General features: G+C 48.1%; 2 protein-coding genes across 11 annotated transcripts in view; both read right to left on the reverse strand.

Annotated features, from left to right (window-relative positions):
* Positions 1-19,103, reverse strand: part of SNX27 (sorting nexin 27) — a 47,995-nt gene extending 28,892 nt beyond the window's left edge. For 4 of the 7 annotated variants that reach the window (XM_084823651.1, XM_084823649.1, XM_084823652.1 and 1 more), the window contains exon 1: positions 15,694-16,215. In XM_084823651.1, the coding sequence (XP_084679777.1) occupies positions 15,694-16,043 (350 nt within the window). In that variant the 5' untranslated portion in view covers positions 16,044-16,215. Of the gene's footprint in view, positions 1-15,693; positions 16,217-16,256 lie in introns of those variants that run through there. The other 3 variants (XM_084823655.1, XM_084823654.1, XM_084823653.1) reach the window with 3 other exon arrangements.
* Positions 19,104-19,484: 381 nt separating this feature from the next.
* The window catches only part of TUFT1 (tuftelin 1), a 40,333-nt gene continuing 36,493 nt past the window's right edge, over positions 19,485-23,324 (reverse strand). For 3 of the 4 annotated variants that reach the window (XM_084823666.1, XM_084823664.1, XM_084823663.1), the window contains exon 12: positions 19,486-22,765. In XM_084823666.1, coding sequence (XP_084679792.1) covers positions 22,702-22,765 — 64 coding nt within the window. In that variant the 3' untranslated portion in view covers positions 19,486-22,701. Of the gene's footprint in view, positions 22,766-23,324 lie in introns of all 4 variants that reach the window. The other variant, XM_084823665.1, reaches the window with a different exon arrangement.

The raw sequence follows: 23,324 nt of genomic DNA on the forward strand, positions 1-23,324 counted from the left end.
TAATGCAGCAGAGCACATTGCAAGGGATTATTCACTGTGTTTCACTCTTTTGCAAGCATGGTTTTATTTTGTCGATTTAAGGACTTGGAAGTCATACTCAAAATACAGCCCTCATTCTTGTAAAAAAAAAAAAAAATGGTTCCTGGTTTCTAGACCTCATTGAAATTTTAAAGAAGAACGTTGAAGAGAAAGGGAAAGAGGAAGTTGAGAAATTAAATGGAGAAGAAAAACGTGAAAGTCTCAACTGTTTGCGGGGTGGTGGTGTTAAAACTGGTGTGAGTATATCAAAAGACAATATATAATTTTAAATGTTTCTAGATCTCAGGGTGAAACCTGAAAATGTGATGAGGAGAACTAAGATGCATGGACATTTTAAAAAGCTGTTGTATGTATAAACTTTCAGGATTGAAGATTTTTGAGGGAGTGCCTCATGGCTTAGAGCAAGGGTGGGAACCCTCAGGCCCAGGGGTCAAATCCAGCACTACCCCATTTCCTCCAACCAGCCATCATCTGGTGGTTTCCTGGCTTTTGTGCAATTTTTCCCCCATTCTAAAAGGCTGAAATGCCTCTCCTAGGGCTTAGTGACTGGCAGAAAGATCTTAAGCTAAAATATACTACTCACTCCTTTTGCCTTTGGCCCTGCCCCTTTTGCATTCAGCCCCACCCACCGCTGGAATGCGGCCCCCAAGAGCTCCTCTGAAATTGAATTTGGCCCTGAGGCTGAAAGAGGTTCCCCATCCCCAGTTTAGGGATTAATAAATAGGAATACCCTAACACAGCCGCGAGCTCTGCTTTAATATCTAACATGTTCATGAACATAATTAGCCTAGGATGGATAAAGGCAAGAGTTCATCTAACCCACCATCCTGTCCAAGCTTCTGAGCAGCTCACAAGCAAGGGCACACAGATGACGGCCATTCCCCGTAGTTCAACTGCTAGCTGCAAAGAATTAAAAGCACTATCAATGATACCTCCAAGAGATATTCTGCATTTAGTAGTATGGGGAATTTAAAAAGCCACAGCATCCTGCTGGGCTTCCAAAGCAAAAGTGAAATCGACTACACCAAAAAGGGGGAAATGACAAAAACAGCCACCAGGAAGAGAACTGAGCTTGTACACAGAGCTCCAAACCTTTCCTGAGCTTCCATTCAAAATTCAGTTCCATCCCCTATTTGTTTTTCCCAGTCTTTCATTATTACTATTTAATAATATTAATATTCTTTACCTGACAAGACTGTGGGCACAGTTTCTTTTTTTAAATGTCTGCAAAACGCCCCAGAACTTCGAAATATTTGGACTATATTCACAAGTAGGTTTCCGAGTCCTGAATGGGAAACGGGAAACAACTTCCAGTTCCTAGCTTCTAGTATCTAATCTTTAACCACCAGCCCTGCACAAGCCTGAAAAACTCAGATTCCTATCCTAAGCAGACTCACTCAGAAGTGAGCATATTCCTACTGAAACCAGAGGAGCGTATTCCTATATAAATGCCAAAAGAATCGCAGTCTTAAACAGGATGGAATTCCACCCACCATGAACCTCCTCTCACACCGATTTCAAGCATATGTAGTAACTACCAGAAAATCTGGTACCCTGATACTCTTAGCTCCAGCTGCTTGTTGCTTCTTTAAAACTTCCTGTCCTTGTAGCTAATGGGAACAGTTTGGAAAGGTGCTGACAGTGTTCAATTACACTACAGGCACAAACAAGAACCAGATGGAATGCGTGGCACTCTGGCCTTCCTGTGCACCTAGTGCCAATCTATACCCTTCTCTGGCTGTCTTCTGCAAGCCATTTTACATGTGCATTCTTCCAAAACCACTGGAAGCAAAAAAACAATTTTAATTGGGATCTTTAGCACAATCTATCCCTAAGGCTCAAGAGAGTAGGTTAAAGTAAGTTCAACAAGCAGACCTTTTGGTTAAATTGTATTTTTATGTATCTGCTTGAATATAGGCCAGAAATTTGGACACATCCCCAAGGACATGCTTCTGAAATCTATTTCCTCATTAGAGCTATTCTGAGGCAGCGAGAAGATCCCATTTACCTCCCACCCACTTAATGCAAACACAAGAAAGCACCCTGCTTTGCATCGTTCCTTCCAAGAAGCAGAATTCATTTTTGTGCTCATCTGGGCACAAAAGAGCTCACTGCCCAGCGAACTGTGCCACAGAAGCAGTAGCATAGCCTTGCCCAACCTGGCGCCCTCCAGATGCGCTGGACTACTACAGCTCCCATGATCTCCCAGTCAAGATGGCCAATTAAAAGTGCACAATTCGTCATTTAGCAACCTGTAACAAAGCAGTGGGACTCTATTTTGCCCATTTCCCAGATGGGGATCTGAGGCTAGGAGACAGAGCTTTGTCTAACATCACCAAAGCCAGTTCACGATTGGCCAGAGATGGGAATCCTGCTCACCCTATCTCAAAATAGGGTATTGTACAGTAGGAAAAACAGAAATCAAAATGATCAAGGAGGGAAGCAATTTCCTATTCCATGGAGGAAGCTCCCAAGGAGGGCATTCTGTTCTACTGCACTTCCCCACCAAGTCCAACGCTGTGCTCATCAGACCACACCTGCCAGCAACGACAAATTACCTATGAAACCCTAACTATAAATGATGCCATCAAAGCCACCACCGCGGCCCAACACAGAATCCTGCAAAGTTATCTTTAAAAAATGGTCAGTGACACCGAGAGACAAAGATTTTGGCCTTGCTGGGCCTGGTGACTGCTTCATAAAGCAATTTTCTGACATCCTCTGCTGAGCTCAAGCGCTGTGAAATACTCATACACAGACACACTGCCTTGTTTTTACAGACCAGTCCCGTGTTTTCGCAAAGCTCTCTCCAAGCTTCGAGTCATTAAGACTGCGGAGAAAACAGGTAGCCGAGACAGCAACCCTGGGCTTGCTTCCTTGGAAGTCAAGGAGCTTGCTCAAGACATTGGAATGAGGCTCTGAAGTTTGTTGTTAGAAAGAGGAATAATTCAGCTAGTCGTTTTTTAGGACTAGCACTGCAGAAAACACCCCCCCCCCCCAGCACCCCATCGAAAGGGATGGGGCAAGTAAACTTTCAGAGGCATCGGCGTTGCACATGTACTTCTAGCCAAGACTCCCGTAATCCAAGGAATAGCATCAACTCTCCTCAAATATAATCCAGCACCTTTATAAGAATCAGAGAATTCATACATACCATTGTGTGTGTGTGTGTATATATAATACACACACAGAGCTAACGCAAGCTGGGGGTTGGACTCAACGGCTTTGTAGGCCCCTTCCAACCCTACTATTCTATGATTCTATGATCAGGCGCTGATATATGATGGCCATGTAGACAAAAAGGCTGTACTGAGAATCAACAGGGAGGTATCAGCATGCTCAGGAAACCCCAAGGTTCACAGAACTAGAAAAAAAATTATTAGGGAAAAAACCCAAGGGGGCAAAAACAGCCCAATGAAGACTGAGCATGCTCAGTAGCCCCTGAATGGTGACTAGCTATGGGGCAGGATGGAATCAAGTAGTCTAGAAGCCTGAACAGAAGTACTCCACACTGCAACATTTTGTTGCAGGCTCCTCTTCTATCCCACCTTTCCATCCCTAAAGTAAGATGGGTGACAACTACAATAAAAACATAAATCCATGGAAAAAGAAAGCAAAAGAAAAATAAAGGAGTATTATATTACCGTTGGTGAATTAAAAAATCTAGATTACTTCAGGAAATACCCAGATCAAAGGTATGTCTGAACAGCAGCATTTTGACCAGAAGACGGATCAGGAGGATGACAGTAGCTGGGCCTCCCAAAGCAGGAGATCCCACAGTGCACCACCACAGAGAAGTCCCTATCCTGTGTTCCAACCAAGGAGGCAGAGCACTATCTCTGCTGCTGGCACCACCTCTCAAAGGTCTTGGGGTGGAGGTCTTTGCCCAATCCTGCAATCCAAGCCCCTTAAAGGGATCTTGCGTTTCAAGTGCTGCCTCTTCATTATTTCAGGCATCCTTACGTCAGCCATATTGCAGATTGCAAGGGGGCGGGGGAGAATGCTGAAGCAAGTTCGCAACTAGTGACTTCCTCGTTCATAGCTCAAGGTTCTAAGCCACTATGCTACACAAGATCTTTCTAGCCCAGTAGTTCCACTCCACTTCAAATCTGAGCTATTGTTCTCCCCATCTCTGCACATGGCTGGTGCTTAAAAACCTGACTCCAACGATTTTTTATTTACTAAGCCCCATCAGCACGCACAGCCCATTTTAAAGTATAAGGGGACAGGTCTTGCCCTGAGGGATTTAACAGCAGAAACATAGGAAGCTGCATTATACTGAGTTAGACTGCTGGTCATCTAGCCCAGTACTGCTGAGACTAAATGGCAGCAGCTCTCTAGGCTTTTAGGCAGGAGTTTTTCCAGCCCTACCTGGAGATGCCAGGATTGAATCTGGGACCTTCTACATGCAAAACATATGCATTAGCATAATTGTACAATCTACAATTCAGCACAGGCGAGACAACAGGGGAAGGAAAGGGAAGCAGGGTTAGGGACAAGGGAGAAATGTTCATTTCAGTCACACGCGCTGGGCCAGTTCACACGTCATGGTAAGCCACCATGGGTTAATTAACTCATAGGCTTTCACAATGTGTGCCGGCCACCATTTTGAATATGCAAGCCACAGTGGAGGCATGCCACGGCTTGTCATGTCATGTGAACCCAAGTATCGTTGGTTATAGAGGGTTAAACAACCCTTGGATAACCTTAAACAACCCATGGTTGCTCTGAAATGTTGTGTGGTGCCTTTGGGCAAGGGGGGTGGGGGGACCAAACAATTCTGCCTCCCCTCACTCCATGTACTCTAACACCAATCATCTATTCCACAAACGAATATGAGTTTTGTTCAAAGTTGCAGTGCATACAGCTCGCTGCTGCCGCCTGTGAGAATGTATCGGTTTGGGCACCATTCCCCACAGAGTTAAAAGAGGAACCAAGCAGGATCTCTACAACAAGTCCTAAAACCGCACACAAACATCATATGACCAAAGCAGCAGCTCTTTCTACGTTCTCTTCTCATCCTCGGGTCATGCTGGAATGACAGGAAGTGAGGATGCAATTGCCCTCCACAAATCCTACACAAACCAGTGGGGAGCCTCCGCAAAGGGGCATTCAGGCTACCCAGGTCTTGGCTAGAGAAGGAGAAAGCCTAAGGAGCTATGCCCCCACCTCAGAACCTCACATTCCACCTCAAGGTGCCCCCCACAACCCTAAGAGGAACCCTACCCACAGTTTGAGAACTGCTATATCAGGGGGCAGCGCTCAGAATGTAGGAACAACACGATCTTTCTTTAAGAGCTCCCACTCTTAAACGAGAGGTAAAAACAAGGAGACGAGCAGCAAGGATAAATGAGCCAAGTCACATTTACCGGCAATAGTGCAGGAGTTGGGGTACTCCAAAGAGGGGGTAGAAGGGAAGGATCACATGGAAATACAACATTAGGTCAAGTGGTTGAATCAGGGGAGGGGCTGCCAACGTGATTCCTTCACAGCATATAGAAAGCCACTCTGGACATCAAAAGCAACTGGGGCGGGGAACCTGAGCTCATCCACTTTGTATGCTCTGTGCAGCAACAGCAAAATTAAACTGCCCTTTTAAGGATTTGTATCTTTGTGTTCCATGGTAAAGAGGTTAGCTTCTGTTTCGTTGCACAGGCAGGCAGTGTGACCTCATGATTCACCGTATCCATCACAGATGGGATGGGAAGCAGGCAGTTTTAAAGCTGCTCGGTCAATATCCTAGCTGCAAGAGCACATCAAAAATGGAACCATATCCAGAGAGGACTGTGTGGAAGCTCCTTGCTTGCAAACGTCTGAACATCAGAAGCTGCCTTATCAAACCATCAGCCCACCTACCCCAACCTGGTGCTCTCCAGATGTGCGGGACTGCAACTCCCATCATTCCCAGCCAGGCCATGTTGGCTGGGAATGGTGGGAGTTGCAGCCCCACACATCTGGAAGGCACCAGGTTGGGGAAAGCTGGACTAGCTTGTTATTGTCCCTTGTGACTGGTAGTGGCCCTGCAGGGTCTCAAGCAGAGATTTTTCCCAGGCCTAACGCCCAAGATTATATTAATCAGAGATGCTGGGAATGGAACTTGGGACCTTCTACCTGCAAAGTATGAGCTCGACCACCGAGCTACAGTTTTGCCTTACCCCCACGCATACACGCACAGAATGTGGTTGGACAGGCAGTGTGTAGATTGGTGGTTTTCGAACAGTGTTCCAGGGAACCCTGGAAGAGAAGATCTATAATGGCTTGCTCACTGGTACTTCTCCGTTGTGAACCACCCAGAGAGTTTCAGCTATTGAGTAGGTTACAAAACTAATAAATAAATAACATCTTCCCTTGTAGTGTGGGGAAGTGTCGCATGCATTCCAGGGTACACTCTCTGTTCACACACAGAACAGCAAAACCCTAGGCCTCACATAAACCACAATCCTGCCCTAGAACCCTCACCACACCCCAATTCCCAGCCAGCAAACCATCAGCTTCTTACCCCTTCCTATGGGCCCAAGCTCTTGCCTTAGATTACTCGAGTAATGGAAACAGAGGTGTGCATGAGGAAGGGAAGGGATACATTTCACCAACCACGCTTGCCCTGCTCTCCTCCCACCCTTATTTTTTGAGGGAGAGGGAGACAGATTTGCCAACAGACCCACTGAAATGACCCAACAGCAAAACCAGTTGCCAAGCAGGGGAGTTTGCCTAGAATCCCTAGGACTGCATAAGTAACAGTATCCCATGAAACACCATTCAGAGTGCAAAAATCCATACGTCAGACTCAGTTAGACCTTTTGAAGGATGATGATTGTGTCACCCTACTCATGGTCAAAAAGGAAGACATTTTCTGGAAGAGAATCTCAAGGCAACTGGTCTCCCACCCTGAAGAGAGCACAGCAATTTTACACGTTTGCTGCCATCTTTCCCCAGACCATGCGAGCATACTGTTCTTCACTGGCACATCCGAATATTTCCTTCAAACAATAAAGCCTGCTCTCTGAATGCATTCTGAGGCTAAGGAGCCCACAGGGGGGCACACTGAACTTCGTACTAAGCCTGCACTGGCATGTGCTGTTTCACATCTCTGGCAGTTTCTTACATGTGGGAACTTCTCCCCCCTCCCCGGTTTAGGTATTCAGACAGCTTCCTCTTTGTCCTTCTGTAAAAAGTTACTCAAAATTCATCCCGCTTCACTCTCTCTTGCCTCTCCTTCTCAACATACTGTTTGACTTGATTCTTTCCCTGTTGGTAGGTTAATGATTGTATATATTTATCATTTTACTTTAACTCTAAAAAGGAGACAGCTAGTACAAAGGTCTTCACCTTTCTCTCAAGTGTTTGTTTTGTTTTTTAAGATTAAGAATTTATGAGCAGGGACCAGTGCATAAATTCAGACTTCTGTAAAGCATAAACGATAATCATAACAATGACAACAAATAGGCCAACAAATTGGCCACCACTTTGCCCAGCAATGCAATCTCACATGACTACACACCTCGTCCACACCTCCCCATGTAAGAGAACAGATTACTCCCTGGCCATTATAAAACATCCCAGCCCAGTGTCTATAGAACAGGAGTGGGCAACACAGAATCCTTGGACTGCATGAAGCCCCCGGCAACCCCTCAATGCCTCCCGCCAACAAAATTCACAGCAGCAAAAAATCCCCACAAACTATTTACTACTAAGGAGCCATAAATAGGGGTTTTGTTTTTGCTGCTGGAGGCAGCAGGAACATGTGCTGTCCGCAGAAGGGGTGGGAGGTCCAGGGGTGAAAATGGCCCTGAACTCCCTGAAGTTGCTCACTCCTGATACAGAAGAACAGCACAAGACACTGTAGTCAACGTATTCCTATGGGCTGGAAATGAGACATCTGGAAAAGCAAACTCATCAGCTTTGGACAGCGAGCAGATCTTAGAAGTAGGGCACGTGTCTCTCAATGGGAGGGGGCTCAGGAGAGAACAGGACAGTCCCCATGAGATGGACCAGAGGGAAACTGGGGCAAAAATACAGCAGGGATGGGAGAAATACACAATATTTTCCACAGAGGTGTGTGTGCGCGCACGCAAGTAACTGTGTGACCTTAACCAAATTGTTTTATAACTTTTCTGGCTTGAAAATTAATTGTGGTATGGTGCCTGTTAACATGGCTGAATGCCACCAATGATACTGAAACTATTCTTTTAAAAACCCATAGCTATCTGGGGCATGCTGGGAGTTGTAGGGCTTTTTTCTGTCTAAACATGCATAGGATTGCACCCTAACAGTATTAAGAACTACCTTGCTGGATCAGGCCAAATGGTCCACCTAGTCCAGTGTCCTGGTGATTTATTCATTTATCATATTTGTATACCACTCCAGATATAAAACAGATTCTGGAGCAGTGAACTAAGAGGTAAAATTGTAAAAATATTAAAACCTCATATTAAAATTATTCTTTTTGAAAACAGAATGCCAATAAAACCTGTGGTTGGTCAGTTAAGGAATGCTTCCTGGAATAGAGCTGTTTTCAGGAGGCGTCGGAAGCAACAGTGAAGGCTCTTCTCGGGGGAAACTCCAGTTGGGCCATAGGTCCATGTGGAACCACCAGGAGCATGCCCTCTGATGAACTCAGTGACCAGGCAGGCCGGTAAGGGAGAAGGTGCTCTCTCGGGTAGCCTAGTCCCAAGTTGTTTAGGGCTTTGTACACTAGTACCAAAACCTTAAACCTGGCCCGGTAGAGAATAGCTTCCCACAGTGGGCAACAAGACTCATCCAGAAAGCCCCCAAGCATGGTAAAAAGGCAATGGCCCTGCCCCATAGCTGGCCCTACAGTAACTGGTATTCTGTGGCACACTCCCTCTGAACCTGCAACTTAAAATGCAGCCAATATGTCGCCTTTCTACTAGCATGTTCAAGGTGAAAAAAGCTACTGATAGACAAATTCATGGAGGCAGAGAGGTCTAACGTGTTTTTCAAAAGTTATCTATGTCCATGGCCATCTCCATACCAGACAGAAGTGAGCTGTGTAAGTTAATAATGCTCCATGAGAAGAACTCATTTTTCTGCCTTGAATCAGCTGCCAATCCATTTCTTAGAATGACCTATGGTTTCTAGTGTTATGAGAAACTTCTCTCTCCATCCCATGCTTGATTTTATGAGCCACTCCAACCCAAGTCACCTTTTTTCTAAAGTAAAAAGCCCTAAAATACTTCAGCTTTCTCCTCTAAGCTATATTCAGTCTATTTATACAATTTGGGCACGCTTTCCCACCAAATGGCGAGCCCAAGGCGATGGACGATTAGCGACTAGAAATCAAACAAGGAAACTATCAGGAATACATAAGAGCAGCACCTCAACTCCAAGCACAATTTAGATCACTTCACTCTTTGCCTAAACTCCACTAACTATATGGTCAGGTAGATCCTGCAGCACCTTCCCCACTCTGGCGCCCCCAGATGTGCTGGACTGCAATGGCCATCATTCCAGTTGGCCATGCTGGCTGGGAATCATGGGAGTTGCAGTACAACACATCTGGAGTGCACCGGGGGGGGCAAAAATCTGACCTACAGGATAAGAGATTTCAAACAGTGGCTGTATGCTGGCCCTACGACATTTTCCCCCATGCAATGAAGCAGCACCAAGCAAGGCCTGCTGCACTCTCCCACCAGTAGAAAACCCAGAAGATCTTTGTAATACTTGCGCAGTTTGGGCCTGAGCAGCCCGCAAACGACTGGGCAGGGGTGAGGGGAGGAAGGCTGGGCCCCTTGACTGAAATGCATAGGCTTCACTCTCTCGTTCCTCCCGGTTTTAGTGAAACCATGCTCCACTGTCTTGTACACCTTTACACACAGTAGGCAAGGGGACTGGCACAAAGGGTAAGGGGGGGGCTCCCTGGCCTGCCTGTAATCTGATCAATGGAAGCTGTTTCCAGTGTAAAAATAGGCAAATTTCCGAGTCAGAGACTGTGCCCCTCCACTAGCTGGTTGCATGCATTATAACAAATCAAGGCTACATTTCCTCTAAGGCCTACAGATTTGTTTTTAAGTAGAAATTTAACACACACACACAAGGGGTGATGCTTGAGTGCTTATATTCATCTGTGGGAACCAGAAAACAGGGTTATATTTCCCACACTTACTTTATCTCAGTTATCCTTACAGCAACCCTGTAAGGTAGGGAAACATTAGCATATCCATATTATTAGGGGCAGGGATGAGTTGCTATCTCACAGAGACTCTCAGACGTTTGCTCCAAAGAAAAAAAACCCTGCATGCCAGAAAATCGGGGGGGGGGGGGATTTCCAGCCCAGTCACGCACACCATGCCAATTCAAACAAATTTAAGGGATACTAAACAAGGTAGTGCTCTACAGAAGACCAATGTCTTATGGCGGTAAGGGCTGTGCAGGCTTTAAAGTTACACAGAATCGTTCACAAAGCAAGCACAGTAGAAGCAGGCCTTAATTTTTAAAGTTAGACATGCTCAGTTGGCATATGCAAATATTTTAGTCACTTCAGCTGGACAGCGACAAAAGTGAGGCAGGTTGGGGTGGTGAATTTCCATCTGGTGAGTGAAAACAAGGGTTGGTTTAGATTCAGCAATGTCTATAACCAAAACCACTACTAGTATCACCAAAAGAAATAGTATATTTGACACTTTCCACAAACAGAAAGAGGAGGGAGTTTTTAGCCCCATTCTGCATGGCCAGAAAAGTCAGAACACTACAGTGTTTCGATTAAGCGATCCAGGTGTGGACCCATGGAAAGCATCAGGTCCCCAAGGTGAGTTTGTTCAACTCCTGAGAGCAAGGTGGCATGGTGGTTCTGGACTGCAGTTCTAGCCTGCACTGCAGTGACCCCAGATTAAAGAACCCAATTCCTCATGCAACAGCAAGAGGCATCTCTTATTTCACAAATGGAAATGACCCTACTCACAGGCACAACAGTCCACTGTTGAGTGCAGGAATGAATCAGTCCCTGCGCAGCAGGGTGCTAAAGAAAGTGACCCCCCAGCCTTGCTGAAAAAGCTGGCCTTGCCTGGTTTAGATCATGCAATGGAAAAGCCGGTGACTCTCTTCTCCAGCTCACAGGAACATTTCCCAACTAAAATGAAGACGCATTTTTTCCTTCTGCTAACATCCTCCAAATACAAGCGCAGCACAGAAAATGCAAAGCATCCATTAGTTCCGAGGGCAACTGGTCTCACAGCAGAGCTGGCCTTATGGGCAATTTTTGGGACATCCTGCACACCAAAATGTTTCTAAGGATGCACAAGCCAAAGAAGCAAGCCAAAAGTATGAAGTAAGGAATTCCATACTGAAAGAACAACCAACACAGCCTTCCAACTGCTACAAAACTGTATTGTCTCCTAGTAAATAAAGAAGCATTCCTTATCAATACATGCTCAACAAAACCATCAAAATTAGGCACATTCTTGATAACCACTTCTACCAGAAGTCTTAAGTGGAGAGAAGCCAAGAAAGACTAGGTAACTTATATACCAATCATAACAGTCACTGATCAGAAAACAATAGAAGAACCTCAACCTGCTTCCATCATTCCCACACTCTATAACTCTGCATCCTCGAAAACAGGTTGGGGGAGACATCTACAATCAGAAGATACTGAGAAAAGTTTTCTGCTCATTTCTTCAGGGGATGTCAGGGTTTATTGAGAACTATTTCATTGTTTATTTCATTTATAAACTTAAAAAATGAATAAAAAGTATTAAAAATAAAGAGAAAACTATTTCAGCCCAACCAGTTCCAAGGATATAACACTAGGAGGGACAGACACCCTTCTTAGACATAAGCGCCCTCTGTTTAATCTTTATTGAGGTTTCACATGGGAGTTGGAGGGGAAGAGAGGGTATGAGTTGTACATGAGAAATAGGGGTTTATTACCTCTTAAGAGAAGATAGGGCCCTATGATCTTATCCACTCCTTTTATACTCTCCTTTTATTAATGTCTACCTCTTCACATTCTCAAGGCGGCTTCACTTCACAAAGACCTAACAATTCCATTAACCATTCTGAAGGGAAAAAAGAAATTAGCCACAGCACAACAAAATTTGATAAGTTCAGCAGCAACCAGATTCAATAACAGAGAGTTCTCCATTTTTAAAAACACCATTCAATTTTAATAACTGGCAGCGAGTAAAGAGTTTCCCAGCCCTCCTGTGTATTCAAGACCCCTTAATCATCCTTATGGGAAGGAAGAGACAACAACCCTCTTCCAGCATTCGAAGTCTTGTTTAGCTTCCTTAGGGCGCAATCCTATAGGGATAGGTGGCCACCTCTGAACTCGGAGGTGACCGCCTACCCAACACAAGGCAGGAGAAGCACGGAGGCAATTGTCCCCTCCACGTTTCAGCCACCCTGCATTTGCGGCTAGACAGCCGATTTTGGCTGCGGGAAGGAAGAAGGAGGGGAAGCGGCTGCTGGACGACACATTGGATGTGTCATACCAGCATTTCCGCCTTCCCCACCGCAGAATGGCCCCAGAATGCCCCCAGGAACACCCCATTTTTGCCACTCTGCACTCCTCTTCCGAGCACGGGGACGTTCCGCGCTGCCTACAAGGCAGCACGGGGTGGGGGTCAGTTCCTGGAAACTGATGTATCCTATGGCCATCTAGGTGCTGACTAGTGGCCATAGAATTGCTCCCAAAGAGAGCAAAGAGGGGGGGTTTATGAGAATAGGTAACGGGATTCATTTTACACATGGGCTTCCTCTAAGAGGAGGATCCCACCCATTGTATCCCCCTTTTAGTGTCTTTTTCTTTAATGTGGCGGGGAAAGGGGGGGTCTTAAAACAATTAAACATGGGAAAACACATAATAAATGGAGAGAATATATTAGGGGGAGCTGGCAAGATTGGATGGAGAGAACTGAAGGGGTCTAAGAAAAGGCTACAAAACACACACCCGCTTTTGGGGTCAAGTTCATTAGGATGAACTTGAGGCCACTTGATTCTCTGCACTCGGTCTTCTAAACTTCCTGTATATGTTTTAATAAATTCTTACATAAGCCGCCTCAAGTTGGTGGACAGAGGTGGGGCATAAACATTTTAAATAAATAAAATATAGGATTACTGTAGTGAAATTTTTTTTATCTATGCTGTATTCTGAGAAGGAAAAATGATTCTGGGTGAGTTGCACCAAAGGGAGACCTCCCCATATCCTCCACCAGTAATGGCTTAAATATAGCATCATAAAGTATCATAAACTGTGTTGTTCATTGAGAAAATCTGTTTAAATTTAGGGAATTAAAAAGTGAAGTGGAAAATCGCTATACTAACATTGATGGGTTGCACAAGGGGGCAGAGGGATCTCTCTACAACTCTACTCACTGGTAGGGAAAGCTTTGAACCATTATCAGAAGTGTTGTGGTCTATGAAGTACTCTGAAAATATATTTGAGGGGAATATTATTAAATAAATTGAGGCAAGGTTGCACCAAGGATGACAGATGCCACCTATAATTGTAACCCTTGAATGGACCATGATATTTAGTACGATCTACAGTACACTCTTGGAATATAAGCTGTTGTGTTTGGGGGATAGGTGACAAGAGAATATTGCTATATAGTTCTCTATAGAGTTACAAAAAGAGTGGTGGCCCCCCTCCCCCCTACATACAGCTGCACCTCCAGTGAAAACCATGAATTGAACATATTAAGTAGTATGACTGTAGTGTAGCCTAAGAAAACATATTTCTAACACTGCTATACAATTGTGGATGATTTGCACCAAAGGGGGGCAGGGCTCCCCATATCCCCTCACCTGTACTGAAAACCCTGAATGAGCCATGACATTAAGAAGCAGTGTGGTCTATAGTACATTATGAGAATATATGTGTAGAAGAACATCACTCTATATTTGCAGGTGGGTTGCACCAAACTGGGTGGGCCCCCCTTCCTCAATATCCCCACCCTGTCACTTGTACTGAAAGCCTTGAATGGACCATCGTGTTAACTAGTAGGTCTATGGAGTACAGGGGTGGGCAGCCTCCAACTTCCCAGATTTTGCTGGGATTGCAATCCCCATCATCTCTCACTATTGGCTATGCTGGCTAAGGCTGGTGGGAGCTGCAGTCCAACAACATCTGGAGGGCCACATATCCCCCCCACATCTTGGTGTAAACTCTAAGAACATAACTGATTTGGTCTTGTTTGTGTTAATTTGCTTTAAAGGAGGAAGAATAATGCTATATAATAATGGGTGAGGTAAACACAGCGCTCCCTCAATATCCCCACCAGCTCCCCGCATTTATTTCCCCACAGTTTATATCCCCATGATTAACTTGTGGCCTTCCAGATGTTTTGGCTTACAGCCCTGATCCTCCCACATCACTGGCTGTGCTGGTTAGGGCTGATGGGAGTTGTGGTCCAAAACATCTGGAAGGCCACAACCCAACCCCAAGTGTTGAATTGCTGTTTTGTTTCAAAGAGAGAAGAAAATTGCTACATAATTCTGGAGTGACATACACCTGGAGTCGCTCCCCCTCCTCAACATCCCCACAACTGATTTTCTGGGGTGAGGTACACGCAGCCTCTCCCCCCATTCCCCCACCACCCTTCCCCACCCTTCAGCGTCCCATAGCCCAGCCTTTCCCAAGCAGACGTCCTCCAGATTTGGGGGACAATTCCTATCAGCCCCAACAAGCAGGGGCAATGGTCAGGAAGGCTGAGAGTTGTGGGTCAAAACATCTGGAGGGCACCAGGTTGGGGACAGCTGTCATAGCTGATGTATTCCTATTTTGTTTTAAAGGAGGAGGGGAACATTGCTATGTGGCCGCAGGGTGAGGCGCGCACACGCAGCTCCCCCCCTCAATATCCCCACCACACCTCCCCCCTCCTCACTAACGCCACAGCTGATGTGTTCCTCTTTCATTTTTAGAAGGGGGTGGGGAGAACATACCTATATGGTTGTGGGGTGAGATACACATGCAGCCACTCCCCCCACAGCGCCCTCCCAATACCCCACCACCCTTCCCCCCTCCTCCCTATCCCCATAGCTGATATGCTCCTGTTTCGTGTGGGGGGGGCATTGCTGTATGATTGTGGGATGAGAGACACATGCAGCCCCTCCCATCATAAGCCCCTCCAAATACTCCCACCACGCTTCTCCCCACCCCCTTTTAAAAATGAAAGAGGAAAACATCAGCTATGGAGTTAGCAAGGAGGGAGGAACATACCTATACGGCTGTGGGGTGAGATACACATGCAGCCCCTCCCCCCACAGCCCCCTCCCAATACCCCACCACCCTTCCCCCCTCCTCCCTATCCCCATAGCTGATATGCTCCAGTTTCGTGGGGGGGGGGCATTGCTATACGGCTGTGGGGTGAGCTACACTCGCAGCCCCTCCCCCACAGCCCCCTCCTCCCTATCCCCATAGCTCATGTGCTCCTGTTTCGGGGGGGGGCGTTGCTATACGGCTGTGGGGTGAGCTACACTCGCAGCCCCTCCCCCACAGCCCCCTCCTCCCCATCCCCATAGCTCATGTGCTCCTGTTTCGGGGGGGGGCGTTGCTATACGGCTGTGGGGTGAGCTACACACGCAGCCCCCCCACAGCCCCCCACACCCCCTGCACGACTGCGGGGCGAGGAGCACACGCGGCCCCCCCGCCCCCGGCCCCCGCCCCGCCCCCGGGCTCCGCCCCCCCGTACTCACACCTCGAGGATGCGGTCCCCTTTGCGCACCCCGGCGCGCTCGGCCGCCCCCCCGCCCAGGACGGCGCTGACGTGCTGCAGCGGCGCGTAGAGCTCCCCGTTGATGCTGCGCAGCTGCCCGCCCTCGCTCACTTGCCCGCGCACGTTGAACCCGTAGCCGGACTCCGACTTGACGATGCGCACCACGCGCGGCCCCGACGGAGGCGGCGGCGAGGCGGCGCCGGCGGGCGCCGGCGGGGGCGGCGCCGACGACGACGAGCCGCCGCCGCCGCCGCCGCCGCCGCCGCCGCCGCCCCTCAGCGGGCCCGGCAGCACGGAGCGCGGCAGCCCCTCGCTCGCCTCGTCCGCCATCTTGGCGCGAGCAAGACGCCGCCGCCGCGGCGCTCTCCCCTCGCCGCCCCTGCGCGCGCCTGTCACGCGGCCGGCCACGCCCCCGCGCGCCCCGCCACGCCGGCTTCCGTAGAAGTCGCCGCCGCCGCCGCCGCCGCCGCTGCGCGCGGAACGCCGCTCGCGCGCATGCGCGCACAGGCGCCGCCCCCCCTCCTCCTCTCCCTCTCCATTCACCTGCTCCCGCACCCGCCCTCTTTCCTCCCCGGCGCCCGCGGGGCTTCTGGGAGACGTAGTGCGGGGCGGAGCACGCCCCCCCCAACGAGCGGCGTGACGAGCCCGCGTCTGCGCGCATGCGCGCTGACGAACAGCCTGCCCTGCCCGCGTTCCCTTCCTCCTCCAGGCGTGCGAGCGGGAGGGGCGGCGGCGGCGGCGCCGCGCATGCGTGCGCGGGGCTGGCGGGGGGGGCCACGCGCGAACCTACCTCACAGGGTTGTTGTGAGGATGCGAGTGGGGAGCGGGAGGGTTGTGTGCGGCGCCTTGGGCTGCTTGGGGGAAAGCTGGGCGGGCAGCTGATACTTCGGAAGACAGAAACAGAGCCCGAGGTGATCTCGATGGACTGGAGGGCTGGGCTGAACACAGCAGAACGACGCTTAACAGGGATAAACGCACCCAGGAAAAAGAAGCCCAACGACAAGCGAGAAGGATCTTGGCATTGCCGGAGATCACAAGCTGAAGCTGAGCCAGCCGTGTGATGTGGCTGCAAAACAGGCCAAGCCACCGCACAGTTGCGCTCGTTTCACACGCCAGCAAGGCGATGCTCAAAATCCCACGAGCTAGGCTTCGGCAGCATGCGAACCGAGAACCGCCGGAAGTACAAGCGGGGTTCCGAAGAGGCAGAGGAACTAGAGATCAAATCGCCAACGTTCGCTGCATCGTGGAGAAAGCGAGGGAATTCCAGAGAAACGTCTATTTCTGCTTCGTTGACTACGCTGAAGCCTGTGATTGTGTGGATCACAACAAACTCTGGCAAATTCTGAAAGAGATGGGAGTACCAGACCACCTTACCTGTCTCCTGAGAAACCTGTACGAGGGCCAAGAAGCAACAGTAAGAACCAGATACGGAACAACCAAGTGGTTCAAAATTGGGAAAGGAGCACGACAAGGCTGCATATTGTCACCCTGCTTATTTAACTTATGTGCAGAGTACATCATGAGAAACGCCGGGTTGGATGAATCACAGGTCGGAATTAAGATTGCCGGGAGAAGTACCAACAACCTCAGATACGCAGACGATACCACCCTAATGGCAGAAAGCGAAGAGGATCTAAAGAGCCTCTTGTTGAGGGTGAAAGAGGAGAGTGCAAAAGCTGGTTTGAAACTCAACATTCAAAAAACGAAGATCATGGCATCTGGCCCCATCACTTCCTGGCATATAGGAAGAAATGGAAGAATTTCCCAAGAAATTCCTGGGAAGAAATGGAAGCAGTGACAGATTTTATGTTGTTGGGCTCCAAGATCACCGCAGACGGTGACTGTAGCCATGAAATTAAAAGACGCTTGCTCCTTGGGAGGAAAGCTATGGCAAACCTAGACAGCATAGTGAGAAGCAGAGACATCACCTTGCCAACAAAGGTCCGCATAATCAAAGCTATGGTTTTCCCAGTAGCAACGTATGGCTGTGAGAGCTGGACTATAAGGAAGGCTGAGCACCGAAGAATCGATGCTTTCGAACTGTGGTGCTGGAGAAGACTCTTACGAGTCCCCTGGACTGCAAGGAGGTCAAATCAGTCCATCCTAAAGGAAATCAAGCCTGACTGCTCATTGGAAGGACAGATCCTGAAGCTGAAGCTCAAATATTTTGGCCACCTAATGCGAAGAGAAAAGCCACTGGAAAAGACCCTGATGCTGGGAAGGATTGAAGGCAAAAGGAGAAGGGGGCAGCAGAGGATGAGATGGCTGGATAGCATCGCCGATGCAATGAATATGAACTTGAGCACACTCCGGGAGAGAGTGGAGGACAGGAAGGCCTGGCGTGCTATGGTCCATGGGGTCACGAAGAGTCGGACACGACTTAACAACGGAACAACAACATAGAAGCATAGCTTCCAAATCCCGGGATGTAATAGTTCGCCTCTACTCAGCACTGGTTAGGCCTCATCTGGTGTACTGTGTCCATTTCTGGGCACCACACTTTAAGAAGGCTGCAGACAAGCTGGAGAGGGTTCAGAGGAGGGCAACAGAGATGATCAGGGGACTGGAAACAAAGCCCTGTGAGGAGAGAAGGAAAGAACTGGGCATGTTTAGCCTTGAGGAGACTGAGGGGAGATAGGGTAGCGCTCTTCCAAGTCCTTGAAAGGTGGTCACAGTGAGGAAGGCCAGGATCTCTTCTGGATCATCCCGGAGTGCAGGACACAGAATCATGGGCTCAAGTGACAGGAAGCCAGATTCCGGCTAGACATCAGGAAAAACATCCTGTTAGAGCAATACGACAACAGAACCCATTCTCTAGGGAGGTGGTGGGTTCTCCCACACTGGAGGCCTTCGAGATGAGGCTGGACAGCGACAGCCACCTGTCAGGGATGCTCTGACTTGGATTCCTGCATTGAGCAGGGGGTTGGACTCGATGGTCTAGTAGACCCCTTCCAGCCCTACTATTCCGTGAAAGGGTGGGGTGTGAATGTAACGAAACATTAAAAAAAGGACAGCCTGCCCCAGAAAAGAAACAAAACCAGCTGCACAGGTAATACCTTTATTGGAACCAAACAAGATTCCGCAAACATTTGCAAGCTTGGAGAAGGCTGCCCTTGGTTACTAGTCCCAATGGCTCTGTGCTCCCTCCAGCATCAGAGGCAGTCTGCCTGTGTACACCCGTTGCTGGGGAACATGGGCAGGAGGGTGTGTTGCACTCCTGTCCTGCTTGTAGTTTCTTAGTTCGACAGCTGTTTGGCCGCTGTGTGAACAGAATGCTGGCCGAGGTGGACCCTTGGCCTGATCCAGCAGGGCTCTTCTTATGTGCTTAAGCTTTCAAGTCCTCCAGAGTCCTGCAAATAAAGTGGTGCAAATGAAGCCAAGGATGGAACAGGAAAGTCCAATTGTTCTTTTTTTGTCATCGACAGTCTTTTGTTGTGGTTGTCCCTACCTTCGCTTTCTCTCCTCTCCACCACACCCATCCTGCTTTTTGTCACATCTTGCTTGACCAAGGGATCTGTAGATCTCAAAAGCTTGGCGCCCTATTTTGTGCACATTTGACTGTGGAAGAGGTGGCGGGCAACATGGGGCCTTCCGGATGCTTCCTCCTACAACTCTCCTCATCCCTCACCACTGGCTGTGCTAGCTGTGGCTGATGGGAGTTGCAGGCCAAAACAGCTGGAGAGCCACAACTTCCCTACCCCTGTAAACCGTATTGCCTGACCCTGGATTTGGGGATTACTATTTTTTCCTTGTAGACCAACCAAGCTTTGCTTTTATGTTTAAAGGGTGGTGGTATTTTGCTCTGAATTCCCTCACTCTACTTCAGAAACCATTGTGCATGATAAGACCTATTGTGTTCAATGGCAAGCGCACGTAGCATTGCAGCGTAAGGGACGTCCACTTGTTTCAGCCTCAGTGGGGCTGCCTCCAGCTCCCCAAGGAAATTGCAGTAAGAGGGATAGGCAGGTGCCCTCCAGATGTTTTGGACTACAATTCCCACTCCTTAAGCAAGGCTGCACAGGATTGCAGCCGAAAACCTTTACACATGTTGTCAGAAGTCCATCTCACCAAGTTCAAGACGACATCTTATCAGGCTTGATTTAGGTTTACTAGCCTGATCTCATAAAAGCTTATCCCATACATCCCAATTTTTTTTCAGCTACAAGCTGACTGCAAGCCAAGTATGAAGAGCAGCCTAACGCAGGGGTGTGAACTTACCATATGTTACGATCAATATGTGAGGCCCACCTCCAGAGAACAGCAACAAGGGAGAAGGCTTTCTCGGGGTGGTCCCAATTGTGGAACACTCTCCCTGATGAAGTCTGCCTAGCACCAACATCATCATCTTTTCAACATGAGGTTAAAATGTTCCTGTATTGCCCAGGTATTTGACAGCAAATGATGGGCCTTTTAATATCTGCTGTCCTATCAGGCCTTGATATTGTACTGCTAATTGTTTTTCAGCTTTTAAAAAAAATATGTTAAAATCTTATGTTTTTATCACATTGTATTTTAGGGTTTTAATGTGTGTGAGCTGTCCAGAGCACTTTATTTCTATTCTACCCAACAGCCAAAGTAAATAATGCAGCAACTTCAGATGGGTTTACTCAGAAGGAAGTCACACAGTTTGGCCGAGTTCATGCCCAGGCATATGATCAGAATGCAAAGTTATCTAGTGTCCCATTAACCTCCAAAAGAACCTAAACATGCACAACTCTGCACGGGATCGCAGCCTACACCTCTCGCCTCCCTTTTGCTCCAGATGCACGATTCAGCCTTATTAATGTATGCTTGTTTTCCCTCCCTCAAAAAGTACCCTACTCCAGAAGGCATCACAGCCGCCAGTGGCACACACAGAGCTAAAAAGTACACGCCAGCAGCTTGCTTGTTTTATTGTCAACACACATACGGGCTAATATGAAGCAATTTAACCAATGTTTGCAAATGTTCACAGCTGTGAGAGTTGCTAATCAGATCAATTAGAAACTTTTTGACCCAGTAAAAATGCATCCCGCATTAACAGGGCAATAGATTTTTTTAAAACTGCGTTTAATGATTTTTCATACAAGATTAAACACACACACGGTAGGAGACGCCATCTGGGAAGAGGCAGTCTTGTCTTTTCCATCACAAAAGGGAGTAGCTTTTAAAATGGAGACAGTTGCACCTAAAACAGCAAAATGCTTCTCTTGTCAGAGCGATTCCCTTTACACAGAAGCAAACCCCCCTGTATTCAAGAGGACTTACTCCCAATCAACCATGTATAGGATTACAGCAGCTTTTCCCAGCCATGGCCCCCCAAATGTTGTTCAACTACAACTCCCATCATCCTCAGCCAGTGTGGTAGGAGCTGTACTCCCAACATCTGGGACCCCAAGTTTGGGACAGGTTGAATGTACAGCCTTAATCTCTCAAATACATCTCTGATGGATCCAGTGACATCTTTCTAGACTGGTGAGGTGACAGACTAAATTTAAACAAGCCCTCTCAGAAAAGCACGTTTGGGTTCAATTTATTTAATCTTCCCTTACCAGGAAAATGTCCATTAGACCTGACCATGCCATCTACCTCTGTCCCTTATTCTTTTTAATTATAACACTCAGATTGTATTGCTGCCTCTGATCCTGTTGGGCACATCTTTTCCTTGTCACTGTGTTCTGGGCAGGGATTACTCCGCAACACCTTTTATCCTGGGGATAGGAGCAAGAGGTAAAAGTATTAATTTTGCTGGTAGGTCGGTTTGCCCTCATCTGGATGGGAAGGTGCCTCTCGCTGAGAGACTTAAGGTGTAAATGCAAAAGAGAAATTAAGTCGGAGTGTTGGATCACAGAGAGAACGGAAAGCAATGCCCTGTGGCAGCTGGCTGGCTGCTGTGTGAACAGATGGGCCTTGTGGTTTTATTCAGCACAGCTCTTAAGTTCTTAGAATCAGGCAGAGCAGGGAAACGGCACACAGGCATGAAATAGATCTCTATCCAGTGAAGTGACCGTTGCAAAGAATGTCAAAGTAGGTGGACTTTCCTGTGTTCCACTTGAAGGCACTTCTTAACATCCTCAAAAGCAGATATGCACACGCAAGACCCCCCAATGGATGGAGCAACCGCCCTTGATTTGTTAAGAGTACAACTGTCACTACCAGTACGTGAGGATTCTGGGTTAAAAAAAAAGGAGACCATGCAAGTTCAAGTCCTCCTCTAATGAAGGTGAAGCACTTTTAAACACAACTTAGCATTTATTTATATATGTACACACACACATCCTACGCTAAATTACATTATACCCACCCATTCCTTACATTCCCTCACAGTGTGATGTGACCAACAGACAAGGCTAAACTCAGCGTAAAGGCTGGCTTCAATGCAACAAGCTACTTCTCCACCTGTGTGATGGATGGCAAAGTGGCATGTGGGGGAAGGTGAGAGGTCAGGGATCCTCCCTCTCTCCCCTTTTTGTCAAATCCAATGGGTGTTTAAGATAGTAGTAGTAATTAATAATCTGAAGAGCTCCTCCAACAGGAGTTCTGGCCTGCATGTGCACCCTGCTACGAAAATTGGGCGGGGGGACCCTTTCTAGCACTGAACACAGCAAGTAGACACGTATATTTGGTGGCTGGGGGTGTATTTAAAACGCACTGCCCTTCCAAAAGTAACCAGCCCTACAGAACTCATGTGATGGATATGAAGAGAAAAGTTCCTTCTTCCAGCCTTTTGCGGAGGGGGAAGTGTCACTGTCTTTTGCGGAGGGGGAAGTATCACTGTCTTTTTGTACATTCCCACACTGTCCAGAAAACCCCCCGCTTCTTCCAAGTCACAGCTGGCCACGCTGCTGATGCCACCCCAGTGGCCGTCACGCACTGTGGGAAGCTGGTTTCCTTTGGGGAGCAAGGAGATTAAAGAGCGGCAGAGCTAAGTGGCCAGCTACAGCCTACGATCCAGCGCGTTTGCAGGTTTCTTCTCGGGGTGGGGTGGAGCGGTGAGATGAGTTCCGATTCATGTTTCCACTACTCTGATGAGAGGCCAAGGTTTAGGGCCCAGAGACTTGGTGAGCCTTTTGCTACAGGAGAGAGAGAAGATGTATTATCATCATCATCATCATCAATTTAGGAGTCTCCCTAGAGACAAAGTTCTCAGGGCAACAGGAAGGAAGAGAAGGAAGATCAGAAAGTATTACAGAACACGCCTGGGCAATGTGAATCATGGATGGCCCACATCAGCATTTGGAGGGGCCACAGTTCCGCCCCAGCGTACTTCACAGCAGCCAAGGGTCCCTGGATGGCACCTCAATTGCCAAAGACAGCCCATTTGGAGCAGAACTGCAGACCAAGCTGGCCTCACACACACAGTCGTCTTGACATTCACTTCTCTCCAAGATAATCTATTGCAGGAGATGAGTATCAAGAAGCCATGCGTTCAAGCTCAAGAGTGAGCCGCAGGCAAAGAGGCTCACTCAGCTCTGCTCGGACAGCTCCGTTCTGCTCTCTAGTGCTACGAGTTCAGATCCTGATGCAGCCTCTGCCCATGGGGATGCAAGTGTGGTCAAGTGACTAGAGCAGGGAGTAGGCAACTTGGTGCCCTCCAGGTGTTTTGGACTACAAGTCCCATGAGCCCCAGCC

This window comes from Heloderma suspectum, chromosome 17 (genome assembly GCF_057233095.1).
Source record: "Heloderma suspectum isolate Gila_16-S chromosome 17, 16-S_ref, whole genome shotgun sequence".
NCBI lineage: Eukaryota > Metazoa > Chordata > Lepidosauria > Squamata > Helodermatidae > Heloderma > Heloderma suspectum.